A 27,773-nucleotide genomic window follows, 5' to 3' on the forward strand; every position below is an offset into this window, starting at 1 on the left:
GAGGAAACATGAATTCGTTTATCATTCAAATTAAAATCCATTCTATTACACCAATGAAGCATAATTTCAACTATATATTGAAATGAGATATAATGATGATATAAGAATTCAATTTTGAATCACATTATATATATATCCTATATATTTTTGGGTATACATATTTTTTATTATTATATATTATTATATAAAGTACTTCATTCATTAAATAAAGAAAAGTACATACACACAACTACATGAAAACACAAGGTTCACACCGAACCAAGGAGCGGAAAACGACTAAACTGTCATACATGCAATAGACAAGGTCATCCCGAATAAGGGATGGGTCAAGCCCAATATATCCTTAGAAATAAAGCTACAACAAATACAACACCAAATAAGCACCGGCACCCACATAGGGGAACAAAATACACGCCTTAAAGGCGGACACATAACACGCCTCAAGGGCGGAGAGACAACACGCCTCAAGGGTGGACAGACAACATGCCTCAACGATGGAGAGACAACACGCCCTAAGGGCGGATACAAAAGTCGTTTGGTTGTCGCAGTGGTAACATCAAAAGTGCGGAGGAGGGTCACACCTACCATCCGGCGCTGCCGTAAAGGGGTTCAAGCTTGCCGCAGAAAAACTTGTATCTTGATTTGGAGTTTATCAGGCGTGCACCAACGATCGCTACAACCAAAGAAATTATTTGTTACTTAAAAAGAATAATTTGTCATTCATTTATAAATAATACTTAGCCAATACAATGAATGAAAGAGGATTTGATTAGTTATTTGTCAACTCATGCGACTTTATTTTCATCAGCAAGACAGCTAGAGTTTAATATAGCATAGAGTGTGTTTATAACAAGGGCTTTAATTTTTATTAAGGATGGTAGCAACCACAAGCTATATATTTTCTTTTGTTGGGTCTTCTATGAACTGCATTTAAACCATTAGAAATAATGTACTTACATGTTTATCACTTAATAAATGGCAATGCCTCCTTCCTCCCCTCCAAAAAAAAAAAAAAAACCCCATTTTTAAAAATCTTATTAAGCCCATTTTGGACCATTGTTTTTGCTATCTTGGTCGTCATTCAATGTGAAATGTCAATACTTGCCCAGCATTCAATTGGAAATTATCTTAAAGGTAAAGCCAATGGATTAAAATGTCAGTATACCCCCGAAGTTGAATTTTGGCTCTACCCTTATATATTAGATAGGTATTTGGAAACAACAACAACAACAACAACAATAAGCCTTTTCCCAACTAAGTGGGGTCGGCTACATGGATTCTTGCTCTCCAATCGATTCTGTTCAAGGCCATGCTAGATACAAGGCCTAAGCTATACATATTCTTTCTCACCACTTCTCCTAAGGTTATCTTAGGTCTACCCCTAGCTCTTCTAGTTCCTTCAATATGGATTATATCACTTCTCCGAACAGGAGCATTTATAGGTCTCCTTTGAACGTGGCCGTGCCACCTCAAACGACTTTCTCTAAGCTTATCACTTATGGGAGCAACTCTCCGACCAACTCTAATATGATCGTTTCTTATCTTATCCATCCTAGTTTTGCCACTCATCCATCTTAGCATCCTTATTTTTGCTACACTGAGTTTATCTATATGATTCTTTTCAACAACCCAACACTGAGATAGGTATTTGGAAACAATGATAGAAATTTCGAACATCTTAATGATAGTAATAAAAATGGGAGCAACACTCTTTGTAAAAGAGATGGTTCTTGTACGTAATCAGGGATGCTTTGTGCTTTGCTTCTTCCTTTGAATAAATCATACTTTTACCCAAAAGAAGAAGAAGAAGAAAAAACAAAAAACGTCTACATAACCAGAGTGGGATTCCATGACGGCAACAAGAAATTTCCACCATCCCCAGATTGCATGAAAATTAGGATTTTTTTTTATTATTATTATTTGTTTTTTCCCGTTTGGGCCCTTGGGAGTTGGGAGAATCGACAGCAAAGTCTTCTCCTGGGTTGCCTAGCGGGAGCAAACATGACTTTTGACCAGAGCGTGTGAGTTCATGGCTGGTGTCACCCCCAACCGTTGACCCCCAGTAAGAAATCTAACTGGAAACCACACGAGGCGTTAACAATCTATTCGCAAAATGACCCTTATCTCCATGCAAACGGCTTCGACACCATAGAGAGTAGTGTGTACTTGGGCACTCGACTTTCTTGGCCAGTCACAAGACTCACCACTGCGTTTCGATGGGGACTTTATCTGTGTCGTCACTCGCCACGTATATTTGTGGGCCCAAACCAAACCAATGTCCTTCACCCACAAGCAAAACATCAAAGAACAGCTATATAAGACCATGGAGAGAGGAAAACGGGAAAAGGTTAAAAAGTCTGATTCCAATTTTGCTCCCATAGTCATCCACCAACCTTATGCTTCTTCTTTCGTGTCGTCTCAAGTATCTTCTGACAATATCGATTCCTTAAGACCATATATGAAACGGCTCTAGAAGGGTTAACGTTCCTTGAAGGCGCTCTCTATCTCTCTGGACAATTTGAGACAGAGGTTGGAGGCTTTCGATCTCTACCTCAATTCGCTATGCATCGTTACAAGCTCAGCTCCAATTCAAATGTACGGGCATCTCTGTGTTTCTTTATCTAATTTTAATGATCAGTTTCAGTTGTGTTCGTTATGTTTTAATTAACTTCGTGTGTTTGGGTTCGTCAATTGTGAAATTTTTTAATGGGTAGTCGTTGCCTTCAGTTAAAATGGTGTTTCTGCAGTTCATTTTCCCTTCTCTCAATTTTTTGGGTGATTTGATTTTTGGGTTTCTCAAATTATAGCTGGTGGAGAGATATTCATTTGGACATTAAAGAGATATGTTAACAAAGGAGAGATATTCATTTGGAAATTAAATAGCTTTGTTGATTGTTAACACTGTAAATTGGCTTAAGAATTTCACATTGGAAGAGGCTGACGTACAAATATTGGGCATTTTCAGTTCCATACTCAGTAGGTTGGTTTGGTCGCAGTATTCTTAATACTCCTATATTTGGGTTGGGGAAATTTGACTGAGATACGTTCGTCTGTGTCATGGGACTTTGAAATGTGTTTGGACATTGCTGATAAAAAGGAGTTATGCGGATTAGTTAGACTGTGAATCTTTGTTCAGGAGAGGGACAAGAGGAACCAAAGGGAAAGGAGCGAGTCTCAGAAGTGAACTCAGATAGCCCCAGGTGTTGTCAGGCCCAGAAAAGCTTCCCCGCTTGTGACTTGGGTGTGCTTACCCCCAGCAATCCCCTATGCCAATCCGGTTGAGGGCAAGGAGGTATGACTGTATGCACAGAGGAGTTTCCCAATTAACAAGTTAGTTAGGAGGGAAATCAAACGTACAGGCAAGGAATAATCTTTGGGAACTAGTAATTTTAGAAGTCTAGAGACGGAAGGAGTTTTCATAAACCATGGGTTGGACTATGGGCCCAGTGTCAATTAAAGGGAGTCAATCAGTCCATATATGGCGGGAATAAACCGCTTGCAATACATGCTTCTGTTTAACTGTTCCAGAACCACTTGAATTGGTCCCTTATTTTCCCAACGGGCTGGAATCACCTCGCTTGAAATGTGTTTAAACATGTACTCTATGATTGAAAGGAATTATGATGATTAGAGTAGTTAGAATCTAATCGTTGTATAGGGAAACCTATCTGTAGATTGGAATTAATTCTTGCATCCTCAAGCTGTTTAATATATGGGTTGTCAATTTGTTGACCAGAATTTCTATTACCAAATTTAAGATTATTTTGGTATTGATTCTGAGATCGATATTGTAGTCTATTTTCAAATTCTTTTGAGAAGTTTTTGTATCATAACTTGTGTGGTATTTGATGTCTGTGTTCCAAATAGGAAGACAATATCATAGTTTGGTGCTATAATTACTTTGGAGTACTTATGGTACTGTAGTTTCTTAACAACGGCTTCCTCTTGACAGGGAAATGTTTCATCCTCGCATATGGAAAATGGTTATGGCGATTCAGGTCCATCCATGAATTCAGAGAAGATAGTGAAGGGGTTCCCCCAACAACAGCTTGTCAAGGGAGCTGATGAACATCTTATTGAGTTTTCTGAGGCATTGAGTAGTAAGTCATGTTTGAACACTTTAATATTGCAGATCTATCAATGAGCTTCCCATTTTTGCTATAGAAAATTTTCTTATGTGATAAGTGATAACACATTGGACGAGATTAAATGGAAAATGTTTTATAGTCTCACCTTGATTTATTTGCTGAGTAATGACTGTTCAGCTTCTGCTTTCGTCAGACTCAGAGCAACATGCTTGTTATCCCCAGCCCAATTGGTGGTAAATTAGTTTTGCACACTGCTGTGCTGCCTAATTTAACATATTCTTTCAATGACTAGTTTGTCGGCAGTTGTCTTAATTTGGATTGGCTCGCAGTAAGCTGCTGGGTCACTGTTGTTCCCAAGAATGCAGGAATATAACACATTATTACAAGTGTGAGGCAACTGGTGCTTCTTGCTTTTATTTTTGGGTGCATGATTCTTGCTTCTTCATCATTTTATAATCCTCATTTTCTCTCTCAACAGAATCCTTTTTCGACTGGAAAGGAAGAGAAGGGAGAAAAGACTGCATTGTGTTAGACATCTTTTGCTTTGAAAGTTTCATCTCGTGGAGATCACTTAGTGAAGATGAGGAAGAATCTATAATATACGTGCCACATACCATCTATTACCTAAGTTTCCAAAATCCATGGGAGACCCTCTTTTTCTCCAGGAAACTACATTCTTCTTGAGAGTCATCATGGCTTGATGCCTTGACCTTCTTGAATTATAGAGTGCATACCCTTGCAAGAGCCATACCTCTGGAATTTGCCTTCTTTAAATGCCCTTGTAAGGCCCAATTTCCAACTTTTGCTGTCCTCAGGCAGGAAGATGACACCTTTAGCAATAAGCTCATCAAGCAAATAGTTTGTTCTGCATGGTTGTAGATTGTGTGGTCAATGTCACATTCCTTCAGATCGGTCAAACTTCATTTCTGCCAGATAATACTCTTTATTCAACCATGCCCAACTAACTGTTTATGCTATGACAATCTCATTCCTGATGCCCTCGTATCAATTCATTAAAAGCTGTTGATTTTTCCTTTCTTTCCCATATGATTTGTCAAAAGTACCTTTGTATCCTTAATTGCCGGGTTCTGGACCATATTTTTATGAAGGGAAAAATGTTCGAACAATATTCACTCACACTCTTTGCACAAAATTGAGATTTCAGAGTATTCTGAGATTTCAATAAGGGGATCTTTGATGAGATCAGGCCAAAAAAACTTTGTTTAGAGTTGGAACATTTTAGCAGATTTCTAAATCTGCCAGCTAATTAAAGATTTCAAAGGGAGAAACTGCAATCCAGAATAGCCAAATTGGTTTACATGGAAGGTAAAAGTAGGTGGTCATATAGATTTGGACCTATGAATTTAAACATGGCATGACATTTGGGTTAGACAGACTTCAGGAAAAGGAAACTTGAATTTGGATCTATGAATCAAAATATGGCATGGCATTTGGGTTAGACAGACTTCAGGAAAAGGAAACTTGAATTTGGCTGTATTTAATAGTTGAAATTCACTAGAATTTTAGTGTAAAGGTGCTGAAAATGTGGAGGATGAATGGATGATAACGGAGAATTTAGGCATATAATGTCTAGATATAATACCTAGGTTTCTTTCGAAGTCTCATTTACTATTAAAAGAAACACATTTAAAGTAGAGAAACTTACGTGTTGGCTGAAATTTCAATAGCCTATTTATCTTGTCAAAAAGAATAGAATGCATATATTTCAGAGAGACTATATTTTGTGCATTAAGGTTTGCACCACAACAGTTTACAAAAGTGACTTGATTCCGAGTTTATAAAGTCATTTAAAAAAAAAAAGAATCCATTCATCCAACCAAAAAAAATTTATAGACTCAGCATGGGCTTAGGGTATTTTCATCCACTGCCCATCTACCAAATAATATTACACTAACTAACAGAAAATTGAACCCAAAAGCAACCAGTAACTTGATCATATTTCTAGTAATGTTACCCGTTAAACTGAAAAGAGAGAAAAAGAAACCTACAACTGATGTGACCAAGGTTGACCCCCCCCCCAATTGGGTCCAAACCCTAGGCCCAAAGGGTCCAATCCAGAGCTGACTGCAAACCTTAGGGTATTTTGGTCATTTTCCCAGCCCTTTTGGGGCTCAAGATGGGTTTGGTTGGACACCGCTTGATCTGAGTGTTATGAATCTATTTTTATTTCTCTGTTTGGGTTAGTATTCTGTTAGTTATGAAAGAGCCCTAGTCCATCGTAATTTCTTAGTTTGAGTAGTGTTGGAATTGGTTAGGTTGTGGATAAGAAGACTATTTAACAAAGAGGTTCTTATCTTTTAGGAGTTTCCTTTTGGTTAAGATTTTGTCTTTATTAGTGGTTGTGAGTTACTTGGGTAAGGATTCTTTTCCTAAAGAGGACTCCAATAGGTGGCAGTTTAGTTGATTTTGGTCAATTTCTTCTTTCTTTGTAAATGCTATAAATAGACAAGTATTCTCTGTAAATCTTTAGTTTTGGATTGAATAAAATTGTTGAGTTTAGGATCAAGGTTTCCTAGTTGAGGGGGCCCTGGTGAGTAGAAATTGTTTAAGTTCAAGCATCTTCTTCTCCATTCCAGCAATCTACAAGCAATCATCAAGCAGCCAAAAGTCATTTACAGTTTCCTACAAGTAAGTAACACCCAGCCCCATTCCCCTCTTCCGCCCTCTCACGTAAACCCTTCCCCACCCTCCTCTGCCTTGCGTGGCCCATAAGGACCTGCCCACCCCCATCACACCCTCTCTCTCCCCCTTCCCCTTCTGTGCCAGACTTCCAGCAAGCCCCCACCCCTTCCCCTTGCATCAGTAGGCCCCTCCCCTCCCCTTTCTACCCTGTGATAGCAGCAGACCCCACCCCCTTTAGCCCTGGGTTTTAGTTCCACTGTTATTTCCCCAGTTCAGCCTAGTTTCCTTGGTCTAGAGAAAATTCTGCTTATCTTCTTCTTCCCTAGAAAAATTCTGCAGATTTAAAAAATTTTGAAATCTGAATCTGTTTGAAATTCTGATCATTCCTACAGTCCAGATCAGTAACATCAATTCTGAAGTTCCAGAATAGCAAGAAAACCAGTTCTGAAACTGCAGAACAGCAAGATGGCTTCCCTTTCCTACCCTAGCTAAAATTCCCTCCAAACCCTAGTTTTAAGTTTTAGAAAAGTGCAGCTATGAATTTCAGTTACAGCAGGGTTTTTCAGAGCTTTAGAATACCCTAAACACCCTGAATCATCCCTCTTCTTTGCTGAAATTCCTTTGTTTTTGGGGAAATTTCCAAAATACCCTTACCCCTAAATCTGGGTTTACATCAGCAACATAGATGGAAACCTTTATCATCATGTGTAAAACTATTCTTTATGCTTTAATTTGGGCCAGGTGCTGGATAACTTCTACATGAGCATTGCACCCTCTTGGGAAAATATTCCAGGACTTGGATTTTAAGATTCAGCAACTTAAGTTCTTTTGTATGTCTTTTAAAGGTGAGACAATACCATAGCATCCATTGGTTGGTTTCTCTTTATTTTGGTTCATTTTACTATCTTATACTTCAGGCTTATATAGGGAACTTTTTCTGTGTCTGTTCGCTTAGTACCGAAATGTGAACAGTTTATATCATGTTGTTATAGTATCGAAGATTATTTAGTTATGCCGGAGGCTAGGTGTCAATCCTGGACCCACCTTAAGTTAAATGAAACTGATTGAGGATATAAAAGCAAAAGTTTGTCTATAAGGAAGAAGCTAGCAAAACCTCTTTTTTTTTTTTTTCTTTTTAATATCATTGACTTTTGACTCAACTAATTGAACAAGTTTTGGTAATTAATTATTCATACTGTATCAGATGTATTTCAGTAATTGACGCTGTAGCTTTGGTGGATCTTATATTTAAAGATGTGGTTTATTTCTTCTTAGAGATGAAACATTTGTGTCTGTCATAAATTGTCTGTAAGTTTGATATCCCTTTCTTACTAATTTGACGTTGTTTCCTTTATCTTTTCTCCCCTGTCCTTGTCCTCTAAAGTTTCACACTGCCATGCTTTCTACTTGCTTCAAATAATTTCTATCCTCTTGATATGTAAATTATCATCAAATTATGTGTCAACAATGTTTTGCTTGGTATACTGGATTTTACCTTACCACCGTCAACGTTTTTGGTGGAATGCCAAGACTAAATACCATTCCTCTTTTATATTGGTTAAAATTCCTGATGTAGTTCCAATTACTGTTAGTTTGTTTCTATAGTCTGGTTCAACACTGGGTTTCAAAATTGATGGTTGTTTCTTGTTTTTGTGAGTAGCTGTTGCAGAGGCTCTAAGACAAGTAGCGGAGGGAAAAGCTTCCGCTCAAGCTGAGGCAGCTGAATGGAAACGGAAGTATGAATTAGAAAGGGCACGGAATCTGCAGAAGGAGCATGAAGGTCTGCTAGTGTTCAAATAACATGCTTTTTTTTGGCTTTCAAGACCTTATTTTCCTGGATATGGAGTTATTGTCCTTTAGACATATGGATTACTAAGTGCTTCTCTCCAAGGAAAACAAAAGATTGTTTCGCCAAACAGCTTATTATATGCACATGTCAACATAATGAGATTTGCTCTTTGATTTCTTTGATAAAAGTTGGTGGTCGAAGTACTTTGGAAAGGAAAATTCACAGAGCAAATCTAATATAACACTAACGGAGTTGATTTATGGCAAACTTAACCACGAAAAATAGGTGGAGAGGAAACAACTCAAACCTAATCTATAATCTATGATTTTCAATTGTTATCTTCCATTTTGCAGTTTTCCTACTCAGTTTTGTTTGGATTCATGTAGCTAACTCCATTAAGTTGGATAAGGTTGAGTTGGGCTTTTATATTAATTGTGATTTTAATGATCTGGCTGTAATTTTGAATGCCATATTCAATATGAATCTCATAATCTGAAGTTATTGTTCATCTCAAATATTTAGATTAATTTTTCCCATGACATTTCTACAATCACATTACTCAGACTTACAATGTTTCAATGTTTTCCTATTAGTCTTTATTGGAACCTCCTGTTGGGTTGCAGAACTGTCATCTGGGGGTGGTCATTGTGATACTAAGAGGGAGAAGGCAGGAAGCATGCACAGTCAGAGTGAGATGAGGAATCTGATTAATGATCAATCTGAAAGATCTTATGAGAATCATGGGATTTTCTCTCGTGAGATTCTTAAGGATGGAGTGGCAGAATCCAATCCTGTGGTGGCTCATAATAAGATCGCAAAAAAGGTAGCAGTTGTTTTTCCTCCTTTCATGCATCTGTGATCAATAAGTTACCCTCTTTTTTTTTTTTTGGGGGGGGGGGGGGGGGAACTGAATTGATGCCGTCATTCTTACTTCTTTTGAGTTACTTCTGTAAGATTTGGATAACTGTTACAATTGATATTAGGTCCCTGACCAAGTCAATCCTGATTGATTGAGATACTGACAATTGGTTGTGTTATCCACTTATCCTCATAGTTCACATTAGCCTACAATTGTATATTCTTATGAGAACAACATTTTCCTCACAGCTGTTGAACCAACAGTTAAATTCTGTGTGGTGCTTTATGTTTGAAGTATCCGTGTTAATAGAGCCAATTAGGGCTGTAATGATTCAATGGTCAATATTAACACCAAGCTCTTTATCTACAATAAAATCATGGAAGGAGTATATCTCACATATATGTCCCTCTTTAACTGACTCTATTAGTTAGAGTCGGCGAGAGGGAGAAATATCAAATTTCCTCCCACAGCACACTCTTCACAATTCAACTACTCTCCCCTTCAAGTCGGAGCATATATTATATCAAACACGCTCAACTTGGACAAATGGATGGAAAACCTTCGGTTCCAATCTTAGGGAATACATCAGTCAACTGATCACCATGGTTTGAGAACTCGCTCTTGCCAGCCATCTAGCTGGACCAAAAAACCTAGATTTCAGCGTGCGGGATTTTTTCCTCCCCTAAGTCAGTGACTAATAAGGGTCTTTTGGCGCTAAGACTTGCTGTCTAGCCTATCCTAGGCCTTCTGAACATAGTGGTAGCCTTAGATTGATTAAATAACAACCATATATGTGAGTTCCCTTTCAACTCCAAGTTATAAACCCTTGCGCTGAAAACACTTATAAAACCTATTGCACACATCATGTGCTTAACATTTATGAATACATTAATGTTGAAAATTAAAAAAAAAAAAAAAAAATATCAATACATTGCACAATTTCATCTTTGATATTCAAATTACATTCATATGACATGATGGGCATAAATTACAATAATTTCTGAGATAATCTAAGATCTCATTGAGATATCCAAGATACTGGCTAGATCTCGCTGAGATTTGACCCAAGATATAGCCGAGGTATTTGGGATATCATCGAGATATGACCAGGATACATGAGATATGACCGGGATGTATGAGATATGAGAGAGATCTTGGCGAGATTTGGTAAGTTTTTCGTCTCGCTACTTGTCTCATCTTGCTTGGCTGAAAAAGTGAGTATCTCATGAGATCTCGGCAAGACCTCACGAGATCTTGAAATAGGCAAAAATAGAATAGTCAGCCTTCCTTGTTCTACGTTAAAGGATCACGAGGAGATAACTGCATTCCTTTTTCTGCTGTTGACTTCATGTACCGGAGTATATGATGGAAAACATCCATATGAGTTGAATGCGGATCATGCATAAAATGGCTAACCAAATGGTCCATATCATAGAAAAGGCAATGTTTGTTCATGTATGGGAGAGATAAATTTGCTTCCCAACCAAATGTTGATGATGACTCCTGTCAACTGATTCACCATCACATTCCTTCAGCTAGGTATTAGGCTTCGATGGTGTGTCACTTGGGTCATGGGAAGATCTAGGATATATTTCCTCTTGGAAAGAAATATGCCTTTTATGATAAAATAACTTTGATTCCAAGAAAATACCCTAGCTTTCCCAGATCATTATTTCAAATTCTTGCCTCATGAAGTCCTTGAGACAAGTAATCTCATCTCTGTCATTTATGGCGACCATTGTCATGAACATATACATTGAGAATGTTACCTTATAGCATTAGTTGATAAATAAGGTGTGATCAACATTATCACCACAATGGTTACCCTAAAGCCTTCTGTTGTCACATGTACTTGTAAGCACCTCTCCACCCTGTCGTTCAAGCTTTTCTGTTGGATACGTACAAGCACCACCATTCTTTCAGTGCCGACATGATGGCCAACACTTCAGTTACTAAACCAACTTGCATGTAGAGGATAATTCCAAAAATAATGGGAGCAAGATTTGGAATAAGTTTTGGAGAGAAGTTTCTTTAATTAACCTTAGATTGTATTCATAATGTTTCACACTTTAAAAGAAGTTTAAGTGATGTTTATATTTTAGATGGTATAAATCTTATCGTATGAGCTAACAAAGGGTATAGATAGTACAATACTGTATCAATGTTTTGATTGTTAGTAATAACTTTTGTAAGGGACTGTCTAGATAACACCTGTATAGTTATCTCTAGACCTTGACACTTTTTATCCTTTTTTTTCCCCCTCTAAAGTACTCAAAGTAAGGGTAAAACAGAGTTTTTTGAATTGATGATGGCTTATCATCGTGCAATTATCAAAAGATTGTCTTGCACATTTTTTCCTACAAATGTGATATGACAGGATTTACTCTTGTGAAATAATAATGGTTTGTGCATTTCCGATCCAGTTAGCATCAAGGCTGAGATCGTCTCCTTCTTCTCAAACCTCCTTTCTCCTACCTCTCTTCCCCCTCGCACTCCTCTTCCTTCCAACCTCATCAATAAAGTCATTGATCCTTCAATTGTCTCCTCTCTTTATGCTATCCCGACCACGGAAGAAATCCTTATTGCCATTCGTTCCCACAAGCCCAATAAGGCCCCGGGTCCAGATGGTTTTAGTATGGGTGTTTTCCTTGCTTCTTGGGATTTCATCGAGAACGATCTTGTCCATGCAATCCGTAGCTTCTTCTTTAACCCCTCTCAGCTTTCCTCCATCAATCAAACTTTTCTTTGTCTCATTCCTAAGAAGCAAGGAGCCTCTTCCCTCCCAGACTTTCGCCCCATCTCCCTCTGTAATCTCATCTATAAGTTCATCTCTAAAATCCTTGCAAATAGGCTCAAATCTACTCTCGCTTCTCTTGCGAGCCCGAATCAATCGGCTTTTATCTCAAGCCATAGCATTGTAGATAACATCCTCCTTTGTGCGGAGATTGTCCATGGCTTTGATAGATCCTCCCATTCCCCGGCCGCTCTCCTCAAGGTTGATCTTCATAAAGCCTTTGATTCCATTCGTTGGGACTTCATTAGCGATGTCCTCGTTTTCATGGGTTTCCGTTCTCCTTTCATCCACTGGATCGAAACTTGTATCACCACCCCCAAATTCTCCATCATTGCCAATGGTTCCCCGGCTGAATTCTTCCCCTCTCATGTTGGGATCCGTTAGGGTTACCCTCTTTCTCCTTATCTTTTCACTTTAGCCTTGGAAATTCTCTCTCGCATCCTTCAAACCAAAACCGACCGGCTCCTCATTTCCCCATCCCCAAGTGCAAATCCCTAAACCTTACCCACCTTGCTTTTGCTGACGATCTCATGATCTTCTCTAAAGCATATCACCTCTCCATATCCTCCATCCTCTCGGCTCTCTCGCAATTTGAATCCCTTTCCGGCCTTGGGGTCAATCTCAGCAAGTCCACCATCTTCCTCTCCGGTATCCCTGATCAGCTTCGCGCCTCCATTCTTCAGACTTCAGGTTTCTCTCCCGGCACCTTTCCTGTGGTTTACTTGGGTCTTCCGCTCATACTTGGTAGGCTCACCCGACACCATTGCCTTCCAATGCTTGACAATATTCGCAAGAAATTGCAGCTTTGGAAGGGTAAGCTCCTTTTCTATACTGGTAGAGTGGTCCTCATTCGCTCGGTTCTTCAATCCTCCTATCTCTATTGGTGTGGAATCTTTTCCATCCCCAAGTCCACCATCCGCGCAATGGAATCCTTATTCTATGCCTTCCTTTGGAAAGGGCAGGAAGCCCCGCGATTCATTCGCCCGGTTAGTTGGTCTTCTGTCTGTTGCCCTATTTCCGAAGGAGGCCTAGGAATCCGCCGAATCTCCGACGTTAATATTGTGTGCCTGCTTAAGCTTATCTGGAAAATTGCTTCTAAGCATGATTCTATTTGGGTTAGGTGGGTATACTCTTCTCTTCTCCGGTCGGATTCCTTTGGCCTGCCCCCTTGCCTCCCAACACTTCATGGGTTTGGAGGAAAATCCTCTCGCTCCGTCCTTGTGCCACCTCCGCTATCTCTACTTCCGTCTCTTCTGGTTCACACACCTCCTTTTGGCTCGACCCTTGGCATTCGATGGGCATTCTCTATAACCATTTTGGACCCCGCTCAGTTTATAATTCCCGCATCCCTAAATCCACCCCCTTGTCGGCTTTCATCTCGAATGGTTCTTGGAACCCTTGCCCTCTCCCTCTTCTCACACATGTTTGGGATTCTCTTCCCCCTCTTACTAGCTCTCCCTGTGACCTTACTGGCTCCCTTCTCCCACCAAAACCTTCTCCATCTCCTCGGTCTGGAACCTCTTTAGACCCCAAAACCCCAAACCCCCTTGGCCCCCTTTGGTTTGGTTCAAAAACCACATCCCCCGTCATTCCCTTACCCTTTGGAGAGCCCTAAACCTTGCCCTTCCCACCCAATCCTTCCTTGCTAGCCGCCATATCCTCGTAAACCAAAACTGCATCCTTTGTTGATCCGGTTTGGAATCCCTTGAGCACCTTTTCTTTTTTTGCCCTTTCTTCAGATCCATCTGGGGAAAACCCATTCCCTTCATATGGCCCCGTTCGAGGCGTTCATTCGGTTTTGGACGAGATTGGTCTTGGATTTTGAGAAACTTTTCAGGTTCTTCCATTTGCGATCGGATTGGTAAGCTAGTGTTCTGTGCCTTGGTCCACCACCTTTGGTGGGAAAGAAATCTTCGGAGATGGACTTCCAAATCTCGCTCTATAGATAAGATTTTGAATGCCATCTATCTTGAGGTTTCTTCTAGATTGGTTGCTATACCCCACCCCCAGTTGATGATAGCCCAAGGAACAGGCTCATTGTTGTCTCCTGGGGTCTTAGTTCTTCTTTCCGGTCTTCTTTTAAGACCTTGTTCTTCGTTCCTTTTTGTTTAATATAATTATTTATTCATCAAAAAAAAAAAAAAAAAAGAAGTATATTATACTAAAAGGGGAAAAGGTTAGGTTAAAAATTATTTGGAACCTTAAGAGGTATAATTAAGAAAATCTCCTTAAGTAATAGTTGTATTGTTGTATAAGATGAATTAGAAATTATTATCTACATGCTACTTACGGATGAATGATGAGTTAAGAAGAAGCCACTATATTAACTAGTTAAAAATTCATAAAAAGTTCAAAATTTAGAAAGCTATTGAAAACTGATACTTCCAACTACTTGAATTATCTGTGAATTTAAGCGTGGTGTGCTACTACAGAACCTAAATTTCAGGCGGCTGCATGGTTCTTTGCAGTCTGCCATTCCTTATTGGAAAATAGATGGCTGAGGATGTTAACAATCATTTTCCATAGAATAACACATTTATTAGGCCAATAGCTGAGGCACGGTTGTATCCTTTTGAATCTTCTACTTTTGTCTCTTTGCTGTATGGTTTTGATGGAATCAGAGTTCCTTTTATTATATGTCACTCTTGAGACTGAAGGTGATTTCATGGGTTTGTGACCTTTTGTCTTGGTGAACTTAAATCAATTTGAGTTCTACTGTTACTGAAGTTTATGAGGATATATATTTCCTGATTGTTATTACTGTATAGTTTCTGTTTTAGGCAATCATTTTCTTTATTGTGACACTTCATTTTTTTGTTTACCCTTTTTATCACCATGAATGTTATGTTTTTCAACAAAAAGCCAGTGTTGAAGCAATTGTCAACTAGGCATTGCCAGCTACCTATCAACAATAATGATAGGGTCGGCCCTTTTGGAAATTGAAAAAATATTCCCGTCACTGATACTATTGTCTTCCTGAGGCAGGCATCTTTTAAACTTCACTGGGGTTGCAATGGAAATAAAAATGACCAGCACAAGCATGACATTGTCTCTTTTGAAAGAGGGAATATAACAACGGAAGAACGGAGTAGCAAACAGGTAGACTTTATTCCAATATTTGTCGCTTTCTCTGTATTTAACATGTGAAAAAGGTTATCTTTATGCCATTGTTTTTGTTTGTTTAGAAATTTTTATCTAGTCAATATGAGAAAGTTTGATACTACTTACAAAGAATGGACAAGTTGAACTGTTGCGACTAATTTCTTTTGAAATTTTTTCTAGCTTGTCTACTTGAGAGTTGAGAACCCCTTTCCTTTTTCAGATTTTCTTGAAGTGGGAATCACACCCAGAGACTCTGCTTATATTGACAAAACCAAATTCAACTTCTGTTCGAGTTGTATGTGCAGAAATGGTCAGGTAAGAAGTTAGACAATTAAAATTACCACCTTATGAAATGATCAATGCATTTATTTTTCCATGACTGCAATAAAGTCCTGCTAAGAGTTCTCTGAAATTGGTGAAAATGGTATTATGTTTCAATTGTGTTTATTGCCACTTTAACAGTTTAATAGGAATTCCTCTACCTGGTTTTTCCTTGTATGGATATGAACAAGAAACACCCTTTCATCTCTTTCAGTGGAAAAAACCTTTTGCCATCATTTGTACTGATGAATCCAGTTGTAAGTGGAGGTTACTTTGATTTCCATGATGCTTCCTACAAGCTCATGAAATCTTATTTTGAATTCTATAGGTATTTGTTCTGATATGTTGATAGTCATCTGGTTTTTTGTTTCCTAATTTGATCTTTATCTTACCAGCATTTTTTGGTAGATGGGGGCAGGTATCTATTAATTACAACAGGAGTGCCCCAATCAATCAGCAAGATGTTGACTTCTAGCTTTCTTGCATTTCTATAAACAGGTTATACTGTTGTGCAACATGCAGAGTAAAGTTACTCCTATCAATACCTATACTATTAAAAACTGTGGCTTGTCCTGTGAGGCCTAACTTTATATTGACATATTCAATTATCATCACCCTGACCATAGGATTCTGAACAATTATCCACCAGTAGTTCTGTAACATTTATTTAGCTATGAATCCATTCTTTGGAATGCAATAACAACTTCAGGCAGACCTTTCTGCGACTGAGCTTCTACTGAAAATGCTATATTCATATCCCAATGGCTCTTGGAGCTTCCTTTTATTGATCGCTGTACCAATAGAAAATGATTTTGGAAATAAAATTCGATGGTGGACCTGTTGCCATAGGCCCATAACAACTGATGTACTCATAGGAGCTTTTTGTAATTGTGGAAGTACTTTTCTAAGTCTTCCACTTTCCAAACAAATGATTTCCATCTGTGTCAAAGCTCGGATGGTTCATCAATACATATTTGAATGGGGTCTAGATTAAATGCCAACCAAAAATTAAAAAGTCGTTATTTATAAGGTCTCTTTCATAGTGATAGAGAACTTATAAGTAATTATTGGCATGTTTCTGAGGATATCATCACTTAAATTGGTTCACTTTGGCTGGGGAGACCCATTTATTAGGTCTTTTTTATTTGTCTTATCATTGTTCCTGGTGACTTTGGGTATGTGTTCTAGAATATTGGTTGCAGTTGTTTGTGTTCCTTCTAGCACGATAGGCTTATTCTACAATCTTCTGTTTTTGTAACTTAGCCTCTGCTTCTGACCTATTTTTCTTCTTATACTCAGTGTTCTATTCATGTAACAGATGGCTGAATGATCAGAAGAAAATCAATATATATGTGGAGCCACGAGTGAGAACAGAACTCCTAGCAGAGTCTTCTTACTTCGATTTTGTACAGACTTGGAAAGATGGTGAGCAGTAAGAAAGTGATACCTAAATATTCTCCATTGTGCTTGGTGGTTCTTTTCTATTTGTCTTTTAACCATTGAAATCCTACCTTCTTTATAAGAAAAGAAATTGATCTCTACTGACAAATAACCTTTTTCTCTGCTATATGCCATTTTACTTTTGCAATTTGTCTTTCAGAATTAGTTGTAAAATTTTTATTTTTTTCTTGCATTGATATGTCTTCATTCCATGATGAAAGAGATAAGAGTAACTGAGTTTTTTTCACTAATTTTGTTTTCCCCTTTCATACATTTTTTTCCTGGATTACTAGGCCAAGGAGGTAGACTGGACTCCAATTATTCTAAATAGGTCCATAAGTCCCAAGTTCTTCGCATTAGGCCTACATAGTTGGTGATGTGCATCAATTTGGCGGATACTGGCTCTTTAGTTTGGTCTGACTGATGGATAATGAATTTGGTGGGATTTTCAAGTTCTAGTTCAGGGTGTTTTCACACAGTTCTAATGATGTAATGAAACATTTGTTACATGAATCATATAGCAAAAGGAACCACTCATTTTAGGAATCTTATGCCTGGAAAGTAGTAGTGTTTGATAGTCTACAAGGTATTTCCATGTTACTTTACTTCCTTAGAAGTTAGAATTTCCCCTGGTGTGAAGATTTCAGTTTTTCTCCAGCATAGTGCGAGTGATGGATTCTTTTGTGTATTTTCAAGTTGCTCATATCCCATTTAAATGAATGGTGCTGCCATGCAAATGGTCATGGCTATGTGTTGTATAGGACTGATATGCAAATTACAAGGATCATTCATTTTGACAGATTCTTTGGATTGGCCATGCCATTCTTCTGCACTAACGGAGGGCTTTCAGGCTAAAATTTTCTAGATGATCTTTCTAGGAAATCTGTGATTGTTTAGAACTCATCTTTGAGGTGTAAGCCGCATAATGCAACTAGACTGAGAACAACTAGGCATTGTTGCAGCTCAGAATTCCATTGAACCACAACCGATCGTGCTAAAGATAATTAAGCACTAAAAACAGTTCTTATTTTCTTTTGCAGTTCCGAAGGTAGAATGGCATCTTTAGGGTCAATCTAAGTTCTAAAGTTCCTAGAGATTTTAATAACAGCACCAAAGTGAATGAATATTTTAGAGTTGTAATCAATAACAACCCCTGTGATTCTGGGAGATTGAAAAATTAGTAACAGAAGCATCCATTCTATAGCATAAAACAACATTAAGTAATATGGATGTGGTGCTGCTGCAAGAAGTGAAAGTCAACCTAAAAGGGGGGTCAATAGGTTGAGACTAGTGATGTAGCCTTGTCTTTTCAATTAATTAAGCATTAAAAGTTAAAACAAGTAAAGAAGCAAGATTTATAGTGGTCAGAATCCAATAATCTACGTCCACTCCCTTCTAAACCTTCGAGGGATTTCACTGTTATGGCCCTTTTGGTCCAGTTGTTGGGGACACAACACCTCTTACAAATCTCTTGGTCAAGGCAATAGCACTGTTACACAATCTTTGATTCTGGGCAGGAGCACCCAATAGTAAACAAGAAAATTAGTTGAAATGCAATCAGTTACAAGTACCTCAAGTGTGGCACTTCTTTATGAAATGAATGTGATGCTTGATCAGCCTCCAACCTCCAAGCTCTACCTTGAGATCAACACTTCTACCTTCTTTGAGAAGAAGGTATAAACCTCTAAAGGATTTGGATGTTAAGGAGACTAGGTGGCTAGAGAAAGGCACAATAATGGGAGCTTTTAACACCTTCGAATTCGTGCCTTTGAGAGTTATAATGGATTCCAACGGATAGAAAATGGTTATATTTTTGAACCCATGGTCAACCGTCTATTCTAGGTGTTGGAGTGCTACCCGTCTTTATGGTCGATCCCAGTTGAGTGGTGGCTTCAGCCGTGGGTGACGGTTGATCAGGTTGCTCTCACGGTATGTTCTATGAGCCTTCTGGATTGTTGTCAGTCAATAAGGCCATTTTAGCTCACAGTTGACCAGCAGACAGTCCGTGGGCATTTTTAGGACTATCTACTTTTATTTTGAGATTCCATTTATACCCCTAGGATCTGACACAATAGTCCTCTTTGCCCATATGATTAGTTTTAAAAAACCCTTAATTTGAAAAAATGCATGCAATTACATGTCCCACTTTCCTAATCTCTATATGCATGGTTCAAGTAAGGTTTCTTCTTCATGCTTGACTCTTTGACTTGACTTTACTTGCACGGAGGTAGGTCCATTCTTTGGTCGTCCATGCCTTGAGTCCTTAGTTTTGATCTTTGTATGCCACTTGGATTGCTTCCGTGCAATGTACGCTCTTTGATTGGGTGTTTCATCTTGTATAGCATTTAGTCTAATCTCAAACACATGAGTAGAATGTTAGATCTTGTTTATATGTGTTTGTGAGTATCAATACATAATGAGGGTAGTTGGTCCTCTTTTTTGCCATGTCAACCTCAACACATGTTATTTGCACACAAGAAATTTTCTCAAACTTTCAGGCTGTAAGATTAAAAAAATGTCAATTTGTTCTCTTACTAGATTTTCTTAATCAATTAGTTTCCTGTATTTGGGATGTCCTATTTTATTCTGTCTTCATATCTTTGCAGATGAGGAAGTACTTCTCCTTCACACGAAAGTCGATCTTGTGGTAACTCTGGGTGGAGATGGAACTGTTCTTTGGGTATGTCTACTTCTATTTTTGTAAGAATTTGACTGAGATCTAATTTTTTTACTACTCAGTAAATTTTATAACACTGTGGTAGAAAGTTCATTTTGAAGGGAATATAAAACATTTCATCAAAAGGAAATGCCTTGAAATTTCATGTTTTCATTATGTTCTTGTCAATGTTACTTGTTCTGTTATTAATAGCCTAGCAGATAGTTTCGAACTGGATGCAAAATGTGAAGTTTGGTTTTTTGCCAATCTTCTAAACTTGAGTTGGTAGTTGCCCAGTGTTTGTGTTATTACCAGATTTTCAGTTGTGTGATTCACAACTTGATGCATTTGCTCCTCCCTTATATGTGGATCTGTATACCTAGCAGCCTTGATACCATCTCTCTTTGTATAGGATATGCCTCAAATAACCTTGAGTCACCATGGTTGCTGCACTTAAAAAGCAGGTTCTATTGCTGATGAGTATTGGTGGCCTTAGGCCATCCTTTTTTTGTTTGTGCTGATATATCAGTGTGTAATGTGAAAAGTAGGCCTGATTGAGACCTATGTATCATGAACCAGATTTGTAACCGGGATTCTTATGGTGTAGTAGTGTACATTTATTTGCTGTTGTCTCACATGATTATGTTCTGGTCCCATTTATCACCACATGCAATTTATCTGATCTATTATTTGTTAATATTGTAATTCCTACCTTTGGATTAATGTCTGGATTTTATAGCATAGTTTGTTGGCCAGGCATAACTCTGCAGTGGTTTAATTGCTGGTCCCAAGCCTGGATAAAGAAGTGTTGGTACATCATGTCAGAAGCCTGCAGGGAGCAAAAACTTTAGCAAAACCCTTTACATGGGGGATTCTAGAACCTTATATTTCAACCTTATGCTAGGGCGTCCCTCATCAGCAATGAGCTACACTTTGGCCTGGCTGTAGTGATCAGTGTCAAAGGGTTAGCTAGGGAGTTCATTTTGGTGCCTAGGTCTGGTAATAATAAGCAAGGGATCTAGATCTAGCACTGTGGACAAGTGAGAGTAAAGAATCTTATCCCAAAGCATAAGATTAGATTATCACCTAACATAATATCTTTAACAGGCAAGAGTCTATAATTGATAGACTGTAGGAGGAGACAAAGTATTAACATATCTTTTATTACAGAAACTAGATGAAAGTTGAAGGGCAAAGAGGCTCAGGTTACTTGAATTTAATCTTGTTAAGCGAGGGATAAAACTATAAAAGTAAATAAGTAATATAAGCCGAGTGGGCATAGTAGTGATTAGTGAATACAGATTTAAAGAATTTTGTGGTGGACATTAAAAGATCTGTTGATGATTTGATTATGTCCATTAAGCTTGTGTTGGAGAGCCAGAGAAGCGGTCAATATAATAAGCTTTTCGAACTCAGAGTAAAATGTTCACCTGAGACAAGAAGCTATTGTTTCAGATTTTATGCCAGGATCAGCGTTCATGGAATTGTGATTTTGGGTTTTCAAAGCCATTTGGTTGTGAAAAACCCTTTCACACCATATGTTGATTTGTTCATCAGATCAACTCAATAGTGATCTCAGACCACACCTAACTAAATGAGTCATGGTCATGGTTATAGCTAATTTGTGCTTTTATTTTGATTGATACAATGTTTAGGTTGTTTAGCTAAATCTATTTAAACATAGGTAAAAGCAAAAGTAATAATCAAAGATTTGCAAAATAAACAAGTTTTTTTTCAACTCACATGACTCATGCAATGTTTAGCTTCAATGGATGATTTTTTATGCTTAAATCATCCAAATATCAGTTTGAATGTATATATTGAATAGTTCATGTACAAATGATTCAAAGCCCCTAGTCCAGGAAACGGTAGGGAGATGGATTATGCACTTGTGCTTCAAAATTCTGGAAACTCAGGTACCATATGGGACGAGCAGGGTCTTTCTAATGTGCAATGGGTTTTGATAATTGTGTCAACTATGGGTGACAATTGGTGCAATTTGCCTATGGTATGACTCGCTTTTTTGTTAGAAAAACTGCATCATATGGTTAATAGTATTGATACTGACCTAGACTGATATATATCAACTAATAAAATACTGACTGCTACTTTAAACCCTAGGAATGCTTAAATGACTCAAGGAGAGTTGGTCAGGAAAGACATGGATAGGTTAGGACTACTAATAAGACTGAAGAGAGCTGATTGGAGAAAGACTATCCGTGAATCCTATCTTATTTTGTTGGGACAAGGCTCAATTGAGTGACATTGTCTGATTTGGAATGGTTGGTGATACCCATAACCTTCAAATTACATTCCAATACTTAAATATGTGGGAGAAACTGAAAGTATATGCCTCACTTTCCATCTATACCACTTGAACCAGGAATTACATGGTATTAAGGGATCTTGTTCCTCTTGCATATGTGGATCTCGGCACCTAGCAGAAAAAGCATATCATTGACACACTGTGATTTTAATTAGTGCTTCCCTGAAAGATTAGTATAATATTAGATTGTTCCATTATGTAGATGATTAAGGCTGATCTTAATCCTTGTAGAGCTTAAGATTCAATTCATTTTTTTTAACTGTTAATTGACAGGGCAATTTTTTCCATCCATCCACACCGTGGGATTCATCTGTTTATATTTTTTTTTCTTTTTATTTATGGAGCCTTTTCATCTCTATATTGGTAATATTGCAAGCTGAATGTTTATTCACTTTTGTTCACTTCTCGTGTTTTCCCAAAAAAACATTAATAGAACTTCAAGGTTTATCTGTGTTTGCAGGCAGCATCAATGTTCAAAGGACCAGTTCCTCCCGTTGTCCCATTTTCCCTTGGATCTTTAGGCTTCATGACTCCATTTCGTATCCTTTATCTAGTTATAAGCTTATGTTAATCCAGTCAAAATGATTGATATTTGGGAATTAACTCTTGGAAAATATAAATTTCCTGGTAGGTGTTGCACACAAACACAAATAAATATTAAGTTAAAAATTTTTTATACTCTGTTGATTGCTTTCACATTAAATGCATCTCAGTGATGAGGTTTTCTAATTGGGACGATTCTAGATTATTATTCTTGATATTCATTCTTTTAGGTTCGTGTTTCTCATCTCTCAGCTTGCAAGTGGATAATCCAGAAAATGTGGCATTTCCTTGCAGGTTCCGAATAGTCAATTTGGGATAACTAGATAAGGATATTATAAAAATGAAACTGCTGCTTATTGGTTTGTAATTGTGTTGCACTAAAGAGGTAGCTTCCACAAAGGAGTATATTTAAGAGGTTCTCTGACCCACTGATGTAGGGTTGGTGAGTGACACCCAGTCCTTGTTTCAGTTGTTGACTCCGTTACTTAAACTAATGGGAACTCAAATATTTCATTACAGAAGTCCTCATAGAAATCAAAGATGCATGAGAATTGAGATACTTGATTTTCATGAAAGCTTCATTAAAGATACACACTTGCAGGTGGACATTTCAAGCTAGCAGGGGAGTTGAGATTGAAAATCAGAAGATGTTCACTGATATTAATGCTGGATTTTGGCCTTTTGATATCTCTTATTGGTGGACTAGCAACCTGGTTTATCCCTAGGGGTAGCTCAAACCCAAATAGAAACTGGTTCTTTCAGCAAGTTTCACATGCTTTAGTCGGTCATTCTTCCTTTTCCTTTTTGCTAGTTTATGATATAATTTTGTTAGAATGGAAAGAAGCCTATGAGTTAAGTGGGAAAATTAATTAACATAAAAGAAAAGGCAAACCCAGGGTTTCACCAGCAAGGTTTCAGAAAAAATGAGGTCCCATGATCCATTTTTATGCCAGTTGAAAATCTTCAGTTAGGGTTCTACTGGTTTTGGTTTGTCTAAGGTATCTTGTCAATGAAACTACCAGAGAAATAACTGATTTGGACACTCATCCACCAAATTGTTTCATACTTCCCTGAGATTAGGGGGAAAAAAAGGAAAAGAAAAGAAAGAGAGCTAACTATAATTAATCCTGCAGTTCATCGATGTTGGTTGGTCATGATATTTCACTTGCTTAAATTGGTTATTTAGTCACATATGGTCTCTCTCTTTACTTTTGGGATAAATATTTTTGTGGCTGTATCGAACAAACGTGATCTTTAATAGTTTCCAGAAAGTGAGCACTTCAGAGAGTACTTGGATGCAATACTAAAGGGACCCATTAGCATCACATTACGCAACCGGTTGCAGTGCTATGTTATCAGAGATTCGGCCAAGGATGAACTAGAGAGGGAAGGACCTTTTATTGTCCTAAATGAGGTTACAATTGACCGTGGTATTTCATCCTTCCTCACAAACCTGGAATGCTTCTGTGACAACTCCTTCGTAACATTGGTTCAAGGGGATGGATTGATCTTGTCAACAACATCTGGAAGCACAGCATATTCCTTGGCAGCTGGAGGCTCCATGGTCCATCCACAGGCATGCCCTAACACCATCTGTCGTTATCATCATTATCATATTGCTTTTGACTGTTGTTATTACATTTGGTGTTTATATGAGAAATTTATCTGCTTGACTTTTCAAAATTAATTTTTCCTTTCTTTTGACATCAAGCAGCCTATAGAGAACCAGTCACTAGTAATTGCTTACAACTTTGAAAACAGAGTTTGCCTAGGGTCTGTGATTCATTCTGTTCTGGACCTTATATGGCTCTCGACTCTGCTGGTTACAGAGCTAGGACATTGAATCATGTTAATGCATGGATGATTCATGCTGAAATTGACTTGTGAAAGTGACGTACCTTAGACTAACAGTCCTGCAACTTCATGATACTTTTAGTTCTCTGAATCTTACTTTCCCTATTTTCATTTACTGAGGATTAGTAGTACACAAGTTCTCGAGAAGTTTCCTGGCAACAGAGAGTTTAATATAAAATTGTGTTTCAGGAACTTCATGAATTGTTATGTACAGTGACCATTGTTGCTGTTATTTCATATAGATGAGACCCAGTATGCATTTAGTTATGTCATTGGAGCTGTTGATTCCCCAAGAGAGAAACTGGCATCAGTCAAACTCCCAGCACTGTAGGGGCTATGAAGCAGCATATGCTCTTGAATTGTTTTTGATTAGTAAAATTAGTTTAGGTTGAATACAATGACAAGGACATGCTAGAAGACTTTGGTTGGACTATAACCTCATCAAACTTCTAAGCCAAAAGTGTTACATGGTTTTCTGTCCCGTTAAATCAACTTTCCCAATACTATAACTTCAACTGAACATTTTATCGAAGGTCTCTGCCCCGTCATTCAACTTTCTCATCTCTAACTTTTATTGGGGTTGGGGTGTTTTCAGCTGACGGAATGTCTTCATGGATTTGGTCCCTGTGACACTTAAGGAGCATGGTTTGGCATCCTAGATATTGGTTTCTTTTTTCTTTCTTTTTCCCTACTTGCCTATGTACAAAGGATTTCCTTTCTTGTTTGTTTATTTTTATTTTGATATGTGCACATTTTTATTGATTGTTATCACTAAATGCCATAACTCATATAGAGCTGGGAAGATGTAGTGGAGATGTGCTGATGTGGGAAAAACACAAAGAAGAAGAGGCCAAAACACTGTTCATGAGTTCAAATTGCTGTACACGTGAACAGTGTCATAACCACTTATTTTTGCCTTGGTGGAATTTATTAGAAGTTTTACATGGTTCAAGATGAGATCACGTGAAGACATTATAATTTGTATATGCTTTGAGGATTAGAAGTATTATTAGTTTAAGATTAAGGGAGTAGGCTTTTTTTTTTCCTCCCTCTTTTTTGATGAATAAATAAATTCATTAGCCAACGGATAGAAAGGGGGAGGGGAAAGAATACAAAAGTGAGTGAAATGAAAAGAAAACAGGCTTCAACATGTGACACAAAGCCTTACAGCAAAGGTATAGAAAACAATACTAGGCAAAAGCTGACCAAAAAACCAAAGCCAAATGGCCAAGCTCGACTGGCAGAGAGGGGTGCAGGATGTTGACTTCATGAACTGTTGGTTCATCGCATTGAGGGCTTCGACGAGGAGCAATTGGATCAATACCAATTTTGCAGCAAGCTACAGGAATATTGCAAGAGGCAGATGAGGCTTTGCAGGCATCGCTCAGAACTTCACATCAACCAGAGGCAGGGATCAGCTGGCTACCATTCTTGGTCCACCTCCGCTCCAACAGGCAATGAGGCAGAAGAGAAACAGAGGGGAGAGGGGAGAAAGAGAAGCAGAGGGAGAGGGAAGAAATGAGCAGAGTAGCTTAGTTTTTATTCTCATGTAATATTTAGTTTTCAAAATGCAGTCCTTGTCAGTCCTAGTTGCTTTAGTTTTTATTTTCTTTTGGAGTCAAGTAAGTTGCAAGGTTTAGTTTCTAATTACTAATTTATTAGGTTCTATTCTTTCATATTTTGAGGCACAAGCATAGCCCTCTCTATATATTGCATAGGCTGTGAAGGCTCCCCAGTGATGACTTTGATGAATGAGGACATGCCTTTTATGCAAATTGTTATTGGCCTATTATGTGGATGAAGAGCTGAGAGGCCAGGCTGGTGAGCCAAAGCCACAAGGCTGATGGAGCCTTGGTGAGAGAGGCATAATCCATCTTTTGCTTCTCCCAATCAAACAACACTCATCCTGAGACTTTGGGGGTGGTGCATCTTCTGAGTTGAGTCATCAAAAGCTGCGATTGATCATCTCATTGCATTGATGTTTCTCCCATTCAAATAGACTTGCTTGTTGGCTGAGACTTGGTTGCTAGCTGCAGCATTAAATCCACATCTCCGTCTTCCATTCCCAAACCCTGCTGGGTTTTGACACATGCCATCCGTTCCCTCCATTTGTTCCACCTTTATGCACATCCTTTAGCTGATTTACTCCACAAACTTGAACCTTCAATTCTCATTCCATCCTCATGTCTTCCATTTGATCCATCAGTACTTCACCAAACTTCCATTAGCCTCACCACCATCAAGCTTCCATGTAGCCCGATTTTGGTTGCAGTCTAGTGGTTAGTTTGGGCTGCAGCACTGTGTTTTCTAATTTGACAAAATTGAATTTTTTAAACTAAGAAAGCAAAGTTTCAGTTAATTTTTAAGATATATAGCTACAACAGACTTGTCCCCAACATACAGAATGGAATGGTCTATGAGATTCACTTCTCTGATTATATAACAGACAATGAAGTTGAAGTAATAATCTGGAGCATGGTTCATAATGTTTTACCCTACCAACCTTGATGATGCAGTAACAAAACTATCAAATTTATACCACTTTTAGGCTTTCTAAGTTGATCTTATTGCAGGTTCCTGGCATCCTCTTTACACCAATCTGCCCACATTCTTTATCATTTAGACCGCTGATACTCCCAGAGTATGCAACAGTGCGTGTGCAAGTGCCTTTCAACAGTAGGGGACACACATGGGCATCATTTGATGGAAAGGACAGGAAACAGCTAGCTCCTGGAGATGCACTTATTTGCAGCATGGCATCTTGGCCTGTTCCAACTGCATGTCACATAGATTCTACCAGTGATTTCTTGCACAGCATACATGATGGCCTCCACTGGAATTTGAGGAAAACACAGTCATTTGATGGTCCCCAAGATTCATAGTTGCTAATATATAACAAACAGCATCTAATACCTGACATTCCTGATGGTGAGAGTCTCCTTATCACTTCAATGACTTGATTTAGAATTCATCATATGCATCCTGTGGCTAGATATTTTGGGTGCCTATATGCAGTTACATCATTGAGGGAGGGTAAACTTAGGTCGAAGATCGTCTCCGCCATCAGAAAAAATGTGCCTATATATATATAAGTTTTCATGTCTCTGATTCAGGAGAAGGGTATTGAAAAGAAATCTATGTTGTCTACCATTTTAGGTATGTAATCTGCCATTAATTTGGGCACCCTGTCTTCTGTTTGAGCCTGATTTTTGCAGGGTATATTGGTGTTCAGCTGTTTGAAAACTGTAAACAGCTGATACCGTGGAACATTAGGTGTAAAGAAATTACTAATCAGTCAATTATCATTCGACTCTCGCTGAGGCATATTAATATCCCATCCCCCGGCTTAATAAAACCC

General features: G+C 38.2%; 1 protein-coding gene across 2 annotated transcripts; it reads left to right on the forward strand.

Moving 5' to 3' along the window:
* The first annotated feature begins 2,361 nt into the window (after positions 1–2,361).
* On the forward strand, positions 2,362–27,773 carry LOC149001761 (putative NAD kinase 3). Of its 2 annotated transcripts, XM_089136302.1 has the most exons (12): positions 2,362–2,595; positions 3,953–4,100; positions 8,392–8,511; positions 9,144–9,343; positions 15,159–15,272; positions 15,496–15,590; positions 16,915–17,021; positions 19,643–19,716; positions 22,479–22,557; positions 23,830–24,137; positions 26,989–27,343; positions 27,431–27,773. In XM_089136302.1, exons 1-11 carry the CDS (start codon positions 2,563–2,565, stop codon positions 27,295–27,297), a joined length of 1,587 nt encoding a protein of 528 aa, XP_088992428.1. In that variant the 5' UTR covers positions 2,362–2,562; the 3' UTR covers positions 27,298–27,343; positions 27,431–27,773. The 2 variants fall into 2 exon arrangements, with proteins under 2 accessions (XP_088992428.1, XP_088992427.1); XM_089136301.1 differs by having other exon boundaries at positions 26,989–27,772.

The sequence above is a fragment of the Hakea prostrata genome, chromosome 10, assembly GCF_041222555.1.
Source record: "Hakea prostrata isolate BN-2017 chromosome 10, UWA_Hpros_2, whole genome shotgun sequence".
NCBI lineage: Eukaryota > Viridiplantae > Streptophyta > Magnoliopsida > Proteales > Proteaceae > Hakea > Hakea prostrata.